The 12,795-nt window shown below is 43.5% G+C and overlaps 1 protein-coding gene across 2 annotated transcripts in view; it reads left to right on the top strand.

Annotated features, from left to right (window-relative positions):
- The window catches only part of NPR3 (natriuretic peptide receptor 3), a 68,012-nt gene extending 56,233 nt beyond the window's left edge, over positions 1–11,779 (top strand). Inside the window, exons 5-9 of one of the 2 annotated variants that reach the window (XM_007453356.1) lie at positions 1,022–1,157; positions 6,789–6,883; positions 8,711–8,846; positions 10,573–10,657; positions 11,668–11,779. In XM_007453356.1, coding sequence (XP_007453418.1) covers positions 1,022–1,157; positions 6,789–6,883; positions 8,711–8,846; positions 10,573–10,657; positions 11,668–11,779 — 564 coding nt within the window. Of the gene's footprint in view, positions 1–1,021; positions 1,158–6,788; positions 6,884–8,710; positions 8,847–10,569; positions 10,658–11,667 lie in introns of both variants that reach the window. The other variant, XM_007453355.1, reaches the window with a different exon arrangement.
- The last annotated feature ends 1,016 nt before the right edge of the window (positions 11,780–12,795 follow it).

Here is a 12,795-nt window from a genome sequence, read left to right as displayed (position 1 = left end):
GAATGCCTCTCTCAGTGCCTCACCGTGGTTGTCTGTGGGATGCCCCATTCACTCTGCTGCATGGGATTCCATTCTTGGTGCTTTCTTCTGAAATAAGAAGGCTGGAATTTGGGGGTACTCATACCTAATCTGTAAGCTACTAAGTGTTTCAAGATGGTATTTGCTCAGTTCATGTTCAATGAACGTTACAGTGGGTTTAAATGTGGTATCAGAACTTGCCAAATGGTGCTTATAGAAGGACACAAGGCTCAGAAGGATTAAGTGACTTCTCCAGTTTCACGTGAAGTTGTGTGTTTCTGAGCGCAAGGGCTATCTTACTTGAGCCAGGACTCAACTGAGATAAACCAATGGCCTGTTTCCATTCTTGTCCTTGGAGCTTGGCAGGGACTGGAGGTGGGGAGTGGTCAGATGCCCTGGAACTACTCAGAACACAAACTGGAAAGAGAAACTGAGATGCTGATGCTGGCAGAGGAGAGGGCAGAAATGCTGGGCAGGCAGGGACGGCAGCGTCCATTCCTCTTAGCCCCCTTTGCGCTCTACTAGGCGTTCAGTAGTATGTGAATGTGAATGAATGGATCGCTACTGTTTTTTGAGCCGTGCTCCACATTCAGAGCATGGAGATCACAGGGGCTGGTGAAGATGGAGGAGACCTCAGGGGCGAGGTTGGACTCTAGTTGGCTTGAGGTAGAGAGCAGGTGTGGGAAGGAGGGCACGTGTGCAGAGGCATCTATGGGCAAAGGCTGATGCACCTGGAATACTTAACCTGGCCCACAGGTACAATGTCCTTGACCTCTGTAATACCTTGTCTGCTCTCCAAACTCCCAAACGGGGGCAGGGTTTTCCTGACTAAGCCCGTGTCAGGAAAATTGTGGCATGAGTCTTGTTAGCTACTCTTTTGCACACCTCTGCCATCGCTTACGGGCCTCGAGTCTAACTTGTTAACCGCTTGGATTTGCCCACGTTATTCCCGAATGTGAGTCATTTGTTGTCTGGGCTCACCCAGCTGGGCTTTCCTTTCCAGGTTAACATGTTTGTTGAAGGATTCCACGATGCCATCCTCCTCTACGTCCTGGCTTTACATGAAGTACTCAGAGCTGGTTACAGTAAGAAGGATGGAGGGAAAATTATCCAGCAGACTTGGAACAGAACATTTGAAGGTGAGGTTTCGGTCTACAAGGCAACAACACTCTGCAGCTGATCAAGCTGCTTCTTTCCTGGTTCTGTTTTTCTCTCTTACAACCTTGGGACCTTGCCAGTGTCTTACTTTTCTCAGCTGTTAGAAGAAGGATAATAAGTCAAGATCAACCCACTTCACAGGCTTGTTGTGAAAATTAAAAGAGATAAAGCTCGTGAAAGTGCTTTGAAAGAGTCCCACTGAAATAGGAAGTGCCTTGTCTCCTGATTACTAGATGACAACTCTAGGCTTCTTAAAATTAATCACCAGCCTCATTCACAACAAATAATCAGTCTGTGAAGAGTTCTGTGATCAGTTTTAAAAGGAATAATCCCAGATATACATTCCTCTGTTCAAAACTGGGAGGTTTGAGATGATAAGCAGGTCCATTTGAGCTCTCTGCTTATATTTTATTTTATTTTTATTTATTTATTTATTTATTTTTTTGCGCTATGCTGGCCTCTCACTGTTGTGGCCTCTCCCGTTGCGGAGCACAGGCTCCGGACGCGCAGGCCCAGCGGCCGTGGCTCACGGGCCCAGCCGCTCCGCGGCATGTGGGATCTTCCCGGACCGGGGCACGAACCCGCGTCCCCTGCATCGGCAGGCGGACTCTCAACCACTGCGCCACCAGGGAAGCCCTATTTTATTTTTTAAAATGGTGAATACTAGCTGTTGCTTAAGAACAGAGAAGCATAAGAACAACAACAACAACAACAAAAATGGCTCGTCATCTCATCACTCAAGCAATCTCTGTTGACATTTAAACATTGTATAAGAATGAGATCATTCTTGGCTGGAAAATTTGAATGCTACAAAAATGTACAAAATGAAAAGTGAAAGTTTTCCTTTCACACCCTAGTCCCCTGTCCCCAGTGTAATCACTATTAACAATTTCCTATGATTCAGCCTAAAAATATTTTATGCCTTCTGCCAGCACATATGCATTTGTATATCTTATCTAAAAAATTTACACAAAAGGGTCATGCTATGAATGCCATTCTTCATCTTAGCCTTTTCACTTATATGTCAAGTAGAAGAATTTTCCATATGAACGCTCACAGATTCAGCACATTTTTAAGTGACGGTTCCATATTTTTCCACTGTTTGGCTGTACAAGTATTTCTTTAACCAGTCTCCTACTGATGGGCACTTCAGTTGTTTGCAGCATTTGCTATTATGCAAAATGCTATTATGATCTTACACATCTTGATGAATTTTTGTGAGTACATCCAATAGGGAACATTCTTAGTCGTGGCCTATCTGGGTCCAAAAGTATGTTGGTACCTTTTAAATTGCCAAATACCTTCCAGAAAGGTCTACCAGTCCATATTCTTGCTAACAGCATGTGGAGTGCTAGTTTCCTCTCACCTCCCCATCAGTCAAAAAAAAAAAAAAATGAACATGAGACTCAATACGAGAATGATCCAGCTGCTGGAGCCCTGCGGATATCAACTTCATATTCACTCATTCATTCATTCATCAGATTTTCTTGAGCACTTACTATGTGCCAGGCACCGGTCAAGGTGCTGAGGATTCAGCAGTGAACTAAAGAAATTCCCTGCAATCAACTGAGCTTCCATGGTAGTAGGGGAAACTGGCGATAAACGAATAAATACACCACTTCAGGGGCTATAAAGTAAAGCAGGTTAGGGAGCTGGAAAGTGATGGGAAGGGTGTGGTAGGACTGCTAATTTAAATAGAGTTGTCCGGGAAGGTCTTTCTGATAAGCGGTGGTTGAGTAGAGACCTCAGAGTAGTGAAAGAAATTATGTAGATGTTTAGGAGAGAATATTCCAGAGGCAGCAGCAAACGCAGAGACCCTGAGTGTATCTGGCAGGAGAGTGCTGAGGGCCCCCGTAAGAGCAAGGAGGCCGGTGTGGCTGCAGCAGTATGTGAGCCGCAGTGTGATGGTAGCCAGAGTCAGAGGTAGTGGGGCCAGATCCTGTGGGCCTGGAAGCTGCACTGAGGACCTTGGGTTTCCACCTGAGTGAGATGGAAAGCCACCAGAGGGTGTCGAGGGTCAGGATCTGTCTTGAGTCTTTTTTAGATGGGGGCTTTCTGGGGGCTGAGGAAAATAAACTGTAGTATGCTGGTGGGTATCATCTGAGGACCACTGCCGTACAGGTCACTGACCAGAGGTCAGGAAATCCACAACCTAGCCACTGGCTGTGACCTCAGTCCTTTGGGCTTCTTCTTTGTCACCAGTACTAAGGGGGTTGGACTAGCTGATGACTGACAAAGACCCTTTCAGTTCTGCATCATGCCAACTCGTCCTTTGAGCCCTTTAATGCACTGGGGCTATGCCTATATGTATTTATCAAGGCTAGATTTGGGGCACATATTTTTTTTTCCCTTGGGACTCCCATCCACTCCACTGCCTCGTCTTGCCCTTGGTTATTAGAAAGGGTAGGACGGTACAGAGAGGTCAATTTCCAGCGAGAGTTGTCTGGGCAGCAGCTATGGTGACATTGGGTGGATTTCATTTCTCCTTGGTGGTGTCAGTGGATGCCACATCTTACTCAAAACTAGAGTGACATCTGCTTTAACTTTGGACAGATTGTAGGCCATGAACGAATAAAATAAGCCTCCAGGATTATCTTGCTCGACCTCTGACTGCTTCAGCTGAGGAGTTGGAATCAAATAGGATAAGTCAGGGGGCATATTAGGACTGAGTCAAATTTCCCAGAAGTTGTGTCCTGTGCACTGAGAAACCGGCATGCGTGGACGTGACCTTGGTAGGCCACATCCTGTTCCTAGTTACTCCTCACTACACGATGTGGTTATTTGCTCTTGGTCATCTGAGGGAGGTTGTTAAGGGAAGGGCAGGTGCCCACAATGGCTGGAACTCAGTTTTGTTTAGAGGGCATGCACTAAATTTTCCCATAGGCCAACCTGATGCTTCCATTCTAGGGCTGGGTCTACACAGGCAATACGAAATGAGTCCCCAAACAATCAACTGTATAATTCAGTCTAAACTTAGAATCTCATTTGTCCAAATGTAAAGATAATTGAAGCCAAGGTAAGTTTTGACCTTGAATTGTTTGAAGAGTCCATTTTATTTGCTAAACAATGATCAGTCTGAGGGTAGCCCCCAAAAGAACTATAAAAAAATCCGCAACTGTTCTAAAATTAAAAACAATTAAAATTTTAATGGTCACTGTAAGTGACCATAAAGTTGTCAAGGGAAAAATACTCTGGATGTTATTTGACAGATTTGGATTTCATTACCGTGAAACCTATGACCAAATCTCAAGGCTTTCAATAAATGGCCTGGGAGGAAGCTGAATTTCCTCTCTGTGTGAGAGGTCAGAGTGACAAGGTAAATAGGACTGTGGCTCAAACCTTGAGCTCCGCTACAGGCCAATAGAAATGAGGGTGGAAAGTCTCATTACTTATGTACAGGAAAATTCTGCTGTCAGCCTGACGATCTCAACTTATGTACAATACTCTCAGGTGAAGTCTCACTTGCTAATTGGCCACCCTGAGTGTTCACACCCCATTTCTTGGCAGAATTGTAATAGCTTAAAGTGTAGTGAGGTCTTGGATTACTAGGGCCACCTTGCCTTATAAAATACTCTGCAGAACACACCATCATAAACACCTCTGAACAGAACGGCATATGGTTTTGGACAGCCAATATGTTTGGAGATAAATGTATATATATATATATATATATATATATTTAAATGACATTAATTACTTAAAAGTTGTATAGACTGTCAAGGATAAGCTAGCTTGACATAGGTGTATCCTTTGTAATCAGTCTATGTTAAGAAGACAAAGAAATCAAGATGAATAGTAGCTCCATTCTGTTTCCGGCAAAGTAGACCAAAGTCTGGAAAAATCAGTGGGCCTTCAAACAGCAACCCAGAAGACCGTAAACCCAAATACTTGCCCTCTCCAAACCACACTAGAGGATGGAGCTTTCCCTTGGGATCCCTTTTCCCAGACATTCATTTTACTTCCGGAGAGAACCACATCAGTAGAGGTGCCAGTTAAGAATTACACTGAACTTTGCCACAGTTTAAATTGAAAGAAAACAAATACTTAGAATGTGGCTGACATATAAATTCTCTTAGTTAATGAAAATTGCAATAGAGACATATTTAATATCAACTAATAGTATATATGTATTTGCTTTTATTGATTAGCTGCTGTAAGCCACCATTGCTAACCAAAGTAAATCCAAATCCTTTGTATGGCACTCAAGGCCCTCCATGCTCTGGCCACCCTGTTCCAGCTGTTCCAGCTTTACATCTCACTGTTCCCTTCCGTACACATGGGCCACCTCCCCCAAAGCCTCACCATCCCTTGGGTTCCTTTCAGCTTTTGTGGCTTTGTAAATACTAACAGGGCTGCCTTTCTGCCTAAAACACTCCCACACTCTGCTGGCTGCTTGTCTGAATCAGAGGCTTCACCAACATTCCTATAAAAGACCTGCTCTCTTTTACTGAGTCCCCCAGGAGTCTCCAACTAGATGTGCCAGCTCCTCTTCTGAGTGGTATGGGCACAGTCAGAATGTCCTCTCCCAGATTCCAGGCATAGCGATAGAAGTAATAACAAAAGAAGGAAACGACCGACTTCTCTTAAACCCATGTTGAAAGTACTTTACCTATTTTAGCTCACTTAAATCTTTTCAGCAGCCTCTTGGCAGGGAGCTACTATTATGCCTCTTTTACAGTCCTGGAGACTGAGGCTCAGTGGGCTAAATCCTTGCCCAAGGTCATTGGCTAGGAAATGTGAAAGCTGGGATTCAGATGCAGGCAGTTGGATTCCAGTGCCACCAAAATAAACCCCTTGTCCAGGCTGCCTCTCTCTTGAGCAGACACTGTCTCCAGATCATCTTTGCCTCAGCATTAAATTCAGCCCCTAGTTATCACTGGATAAACAATGAATGCTTTATTGTATCTATATGAGATGATGAATGTTAAACTCATTTCACAGTATCTGTAAGTCAAACCTTTATGCCGTACACTTGAAACTCACACAGTGAGATATGTCAGTTACATCTCCATTAAACTGGAAGACAAAAACAAAACCCCCAAAACAATGAATGAATGAACACAAGTGCAATAAAACTAGCTCATCTTTGCTCTTGGCTCCCATGACCTGCGAAGCAGGCCCTTTGCTCTCCTGGGCATCCAAGGAGCCCATAGGCAAGCACATTCACTGAGTCCCGGGCCTGGAATGGGTTTTCTTTTATAATGTTTGCCCAGTGATAACGTGAACCCATGACAAATCTAGGAGCTGTACTACAACTCCACTTCTCGCTCTGCATTTTTAAAAAAAATTAATACAAAACTCTGGGATAAGCATACTGCTTTCAGGATTAGCCTTAATCTTTTTTTTTTTTTCTTTAACATATTCCCCAAAGAAGGTCATTTGTTTCTTTTTCTTTTCATTTTTAAATGGAGAAATGTTAAGAATTTAGGAATGCAGACACAGATGAAATTACAATGTCTTTTCAAATGCCAACAAAAATGCTCGGAGTTTGATGAGATTCCCTCTGGCATGAGTTTGTTTAAAAAAGTCCTGTCAATTCATTTTCTTGTTTTTGTTGGCGGACAGAGGCATTTTAAGTAACCAATTGGAGTCCTTTACATCTCATCCTCCAGGTATTGCCGGGCAGGTGTCCATAGATGCCAACGGAGACCGGTACGGGGATTTCTCCGTGATTGCCATGACCGACACGGAAGCAGGCACCCAGGAGGTAAGCAAACAGGACTTCTGCCCCAGCCGTTCCTCTGCTTGTTGAGATTCCAAGGAATGTATTTGTCCTGGTGTCCAAATAGCTGCCCCCAAAGCAGCCTCCAAATAAAAATGAGCTGCACACAGGGAGTTTCCAAGAGAGGGCTTCCTTCTGGTTGAGGATATCAGGGAAGACTTCAGGAAATGGTTCCACGTTTATCCTAAGTGGGGAAATCCTAGCTTTCAAGTGGCCAAGAATCACACCTCAGTCCTAAGATGCAGGACAGCATCATCAGCTGAGAGACGTAAAGTGAAATTGTGTATTTACTTCCTTCCTAAAAATTTGAAAAAAAAATTGGTTTTGGCGGAGGTGGGTACAAACTGGACATGCATGAGTATTTCAAAAGATGATGGAGTTTCAGGATAGCATCACGAAGAGAAAAGGGTGCCCTGGACTCAAAGAGGAGTTTCTGACACTTCCTGGGGTGCAAGGTCTTGACCTCAGCTTCCTCGGCTGTAATGAGGAAATCATAATCTCTCCCTTGCTGATCTCACGTGATGATCACGAACACCAGATAAAATGGAACCTAGAAAAGGACTGTATAAACTTTACATGATAAATATATGAATAAAGATTATAGGAATATGCAGTGTTTCAGGTCACTGCATAATGCAGCTCCCTCTCTGCTTCTCTGAAGGCTTCACCCAGAGTTGATGCTCCTGTCACACTTCCTGCGACCCTGCATAAAGGACTGTCTTCTCTCAGTCCACACATACTTGGCCTTTGTGGGAGAGGCTGAGCCGGCAGGACCAGCACTTGCTGCATTTACTGCACGGTTTTTTACTCTTCGATGGTCTGGGTCTCGTGTATATTCGAGTCTCCCCCTCTATAAAAGGTGGATAGTAACCGTCTATGATAGGGTTGTGGTGAGGATTCAGGAGTGCATGTGTGTAAAGTACTTGGTATGTGCTCAGTACATGCCAGTGATTGTTAGTTTGGTGATTATCTAGAATTCTTTTCATTCTGACATGAAATAGCCTATGAGAGCTTGCTGGGCCTCCTTCAGGAGAGGGAGTGGGAGGGAGTGTCACAGGCCGCTCAGGAGCAGGGTGCCGGTGCCCAGACAAAAGGGAAATGGATCCCGAGAACCTGGGTGCGAAGGTACTTCTAGGTCAGGGCTCAGGGAGCTGATGAAATGGCTGTTGAACCAGAAACTGAGAGTGAACCTTGAACTGACCCATAAAAGAATACTGATTTTTTTCACGGGCCACAGGAACTCATTGAAAAGGAGTTCAGCTTGGAAGTGGGGTGTAAATAGGGTAAATTCATCAGAGAGGAGAATGTAACCCCCGAAGTCAGGATGGGGAATAGTTTTGCAACCAGAGGAGGGTGAATTGGGAAGTTGCTGAAGACGCTCTTTAATGCTTGAATTATATGCCAAGCTAATTGAGTGGTGTGAGGCCCACTTAGCCTGGGACCCTTAAGATGGGTCCTGACCTCACTCATCCCTGAAAGGAACTTGGGCCTGACAGATGGCTGACCACGTGGGCTGCTCTGTGGCAGGTGGCAGAAGCAGCACCCTCTCCCATGAGCAAGGGAAAAGCCATGCCTTCCCAGCTTATTGCTTTCTGTATAACCACCTTCCCTGCCATGGGCAGCCCGCTCTCCATAAATTATGCTCACCTTAAGAGCACTGTTGGTGCCTGAAAATCTTGACCTACAAAGTCCTCAGAAACACACCATTGTAGTCAGTGTGAACGACAGGGGAGCCCACCCTGTGCCTCCTTTGGAACCAGATAACTTTGACCTTTCAGTGTGTATATGTATATATTTTTTGCCTTTATATAGGTTATTGGTGATTACTTTGGAAAAGAAGGTCGTTTTGAAATGCGGCCGAACGTCAAATATCCTTGGGGACCTTTAAAGCTGAGAATAGATGAAACCAGAATGGTGGAGCACACAAACAGCTCTCCTTGCAAAGCATGTAAGTTTAGAGACTTAATTCGCTCTGTGTTTCATCATCTATGGTATCAGTATAATGCAGTGGTCATGCCCTGAAAGTGCAGATTCCCGTTTCTGATGTGGTAAAACCCACAGGAACAATTCACAAACTGGCATATCCACCTTCAGAAGAGGCTTCTAGGCCCTTCTTCCCTTCCATCCTTTTCCAAAATGGTAGAAGGCATCTCCCTAGTTTTACATCTCTTACTATAATTTCTTAGTATTTGAGGTTTACACTTTTAGGGAAGATTAAAATATCAAATGCTAAATGTCACTCACTTATTCATCTTTGTTTGTATTTATCCTCTTATCCCTCAGAACCAGTGTCCCTTGGGCACCTGAAAATTTACAAATTGGCAAATAAGTGTGAAATCTGTTACTTATGAGCAGCCTTGTCATAAATATAGAAGCAAGTGGAGGGTCTCATTAGGAGCTTAAAAGTAGGAAAATGGTTGGAAATCATTGCTTTAGCGAGACCCTTTGATAAGCTATTGAGGGAGGGCAAAGTGAGTATCGACCTTTCAGGGAACTTGGTCACTTTAGGCTAATGTATGTGTGCTCCTTATGTTTTGGGAACAGTCTTTAACCTGTGAGGTATTTGCGTATATGCAATAATTACGGGAAGGCATAAGGCAGAAATATGTTAAGAACACAGTCTCTGGAGTTATTGGGCCTGCATTTGGAATCCCACCGTTGTCACTTACTGGTTTTGTGAACCCAGGAGCGTTCCTTCCATTTCTTTAAGCCTCAGTTTTCTCATATGTAAAATGAAAGAAATGTATCCCACTCTTAGGACTGCTTTGAGGATTAAATACGAATGCATATAAGACTGTGTCCTAAACTCTTTGTACACAAGCTAGCTATTTATCATTTTTATATAATAACTGGGACACTACTGAACTTGATTGTTTCAAACTGTTACATTTTCACAAAGCTGTATAAGACATTTTGACATGAGACTCTGGCTTTGGTGAGAGGACATCTAAAAACAGAACATTAACCCAATGAATTTTCTCAGCAAATCTTCCAGCACTTGGAAGTGTCACCATCCAAGTGACACTGAAAATGAGAAGAGCCGGCTCCGTCCCATGGTCTCCATGCCTGTAAACTCAAAAGAGTGTGGCTAGATCTGAAAACTTCAGTTTCCAGTTTTCTTCAAATCCTCCTTGAACCTGCTTTATTCCCACTGTGCTCACTTTTGTGTGTGTGTGTAGCAGTCATTCATCTAGTATTTTCTTAAGTGTTTTTTTTTTTGCGGTACGCGGGCCTCTCACTGTTGCGGTCTCTCCCGTTGCGGCGCACAGGCTCCGGATGCACAGGCTCAGCGGCCATGGCTCACGGGCCCAGCCGCTCCGCGGCACGCGGGATCTTCCCGGACCGGGGCACGAACCCGTGTCCCCTGCATCGGCAGGCGGACTCTCAACCACTGCGCCACCAGGGAAGCCCTTAAGTGCTTTTTAAGCTTTGCACTTGGTAAAAAACCCCCAAACCCCAAACCAAACCACAACCACCACTGCCACAACAACGAACAGGATCCCCTAGAAAATAGTTCTCAAAAAGAAAGGAAAATTGGAAAATTTGCCCCAAGTGGGAAATTGAGAAACACGTTCCAATGAATGAAAGTTTTCAATGACTGAAACGTCAGAATGAGGGATTTCTAGCTATTTCTCAACATGAACTCAGATTATCTCTGTTTCTTTTTCAAGCAGGTGGCCTAGAAGAGTCAGCGGTGACAGGAATTGTTGTGGGAGCCTTACTAGGAGCTGGTTTGCTAATGGCCTTCTACTTTTTCAGGTTAGGACCACTTTATAAGGTTTTAAAATTCACTCCCCTTAATTGCCTTTGCCATTTGCCTTTGAATGAACCTCCTTGTGACCTGTGCCTATCTTGCTCTTAAACAAAAAGCATGTGGTGAGAAGAACTGAGCCATTCCTTTGGTGTGACACTGGTTTGGTGGTCAGTGGGTTAGCATACCAGGCAGTGGGTCAGGGTTTCTATTGCCTCCCGCTATGGGCCACAGAGCCACTGCTGTCTTTGGCTTACAAATATTCTGACCCCATTCCTACCGCCCACCACATGCGAAAGTGAAGAGGAAATCTGGACAAAGGGAGAATCAACTTCCCCAGTCTCCGGCTTCCTCCAGTTTAGAAACAGGTGCTGGGCTCACCTTCTGTAGAGGATGTAGTGGCTCCAAGCAGCCTATGCTCTCAGGACGTCTGTGCTCAGTATTTGAGAACCCACATGCTTAGTGACCACTGTGGTTAAGCCCCGAGTCTTGTAAAGTTGTAATATTTATGCGTGTTCAAGACACCGATAGTTTCGCATCTTGAGACCTGTTCATTCCTCTGCGATCTTTGGTGGTTGAGTTTGTGGCTTATTCTTAAGTCAGCGGACCATGATTTTTTTCATTTCTGTATGGAACTGTAACTGCGGGTGTATGTGACTCTTTGTGGGGACAATTGTATTCCTGTACGCTTCATCTGATCTTTATCTAGGGCATATCCTGGGAGCTGGGGAGAGCTTCTGTGGCAGAATAGACAAGACTTAACCCACGAGGCACCCAGGGAAGAAGGGGAAGGCTTGTTCTATGGCGTCTGGGAAAGCAGGCCAATTTTCCTCCTTGAATAAGGGCACAATGCCTTAGGGCACACTACTTTAATCTTTGACCAGGGTTTCATATTGTGTCACTTCTCATTTATTAACCCAAACCCAGATGTCCCTTGAGGGCATTCTTTGTAAGAGAAACCATAGTATTTTGTAGCCAAGCGAGGTTTTATTACTACATTCACTTTCCCTTTACCCAGGAAGAAATACAGAATAACCATTGAGAGGCGAAACCAGCAAGAAGAAAGCAACGTTGGAAAACATCGGGAGTTACGGGAAGATTCCATCAGATCCCATTTTTCGGTGGCTTAAAAGGAAGCCTATTCTTTTGGCTTGAGATTCTTTAAGGAGATAAACGGGATGAAAGACATCAATGGAACAGAAGAGGCGCTCTTGAAAAACTCATTCTTTTAAGCAGTTAGTCATTTCGTTGTAAAATTTCTTTAGAAGCTCAGGAACTGTTATTAATCACCATATGCCTCCCGGCCTTTCATCTCATGACAAACAAATATAAGAATATAACGTCACTTTGTTAAATGTTCATACTATTTCAAGGGCACATGATCAGATTTATGTTTTGAAGCTCTGATGTCTCCATATCTTGATGGCTTTTGCGGGGATTTTATGCAAGGCTATAAAATGTGTTTTTCTTAAATGAGATATTTTATAGCTAGAATAAAATAATTTTTACAAGTAGAATATCCTTGAAAAGAATTTAACCCCAAGAAGAAGAAAACATAATGAAAAGTCTCAAGGTAGGAAATACATCATTCCTTTCTCTAGCGCTGGTGGACAGATCTGAAGTTGAAAACTGCTCTGTCCGATGTATACATTCAGGTCCTGACTTCATATTTCGAAAAAGAATCCCCCTCTGCCCCCCCCCGTCTCCTTCAGTGTCTCATAAAAGCTACTCTGGAAAGTTGTAACTATTAATAAGTCAAGAGGATTTATACAAGAAAAGCAAATCTAAGATGTTTCATTTTTTAATATAAAAAAGCCCTATTTCACACTAACACTTTATTTTTAAGTATTTTAATCTTATATTTTACTATTAGAAAATGTGTCTATTTTTTCATTTTGAAGATTAAATTTCACTTCTATTTTAAAAGCATGGGTAAAGTGTACAACAAACCAATAATGATGAAAGATGCCTCTTTTTCTCCCTGTTTTCCTCTTCCCTGTGGCTGTAGCCCAATACGAATTGCTGCTTTAATTACAGAGATCTGGAAATGTATTCAGATTATAGACTTTACAGGAATACATCAATTTACCTGTTTTAAATGCAACTTGTTTTAGGGATAGACTCCTTCCAGTTCTGACCAGTGATG

The sequence above is a fragment of the Lipotes vexillifer genome, unplaced genomic scaffold (genome assembly GCF_000442215.2).
Source record: "Lipotes vexillifer unplaced genomic scaffold, Lipotes_vexillifer_v1.1 scaffold522, whole genome shotgun sequence".
Lineage (NCBI taxonomy): Eukaryota > Metazoa > Chordata > Mammalia > Artiodactyla > Lipotidae > Lipotes > Lipotes vexillifer.
The sequence above is the reverse complement of the archived record's forward strand: the minus strand, read 5'-3'. Positions and strand labels throughout refer to the sequence as shown.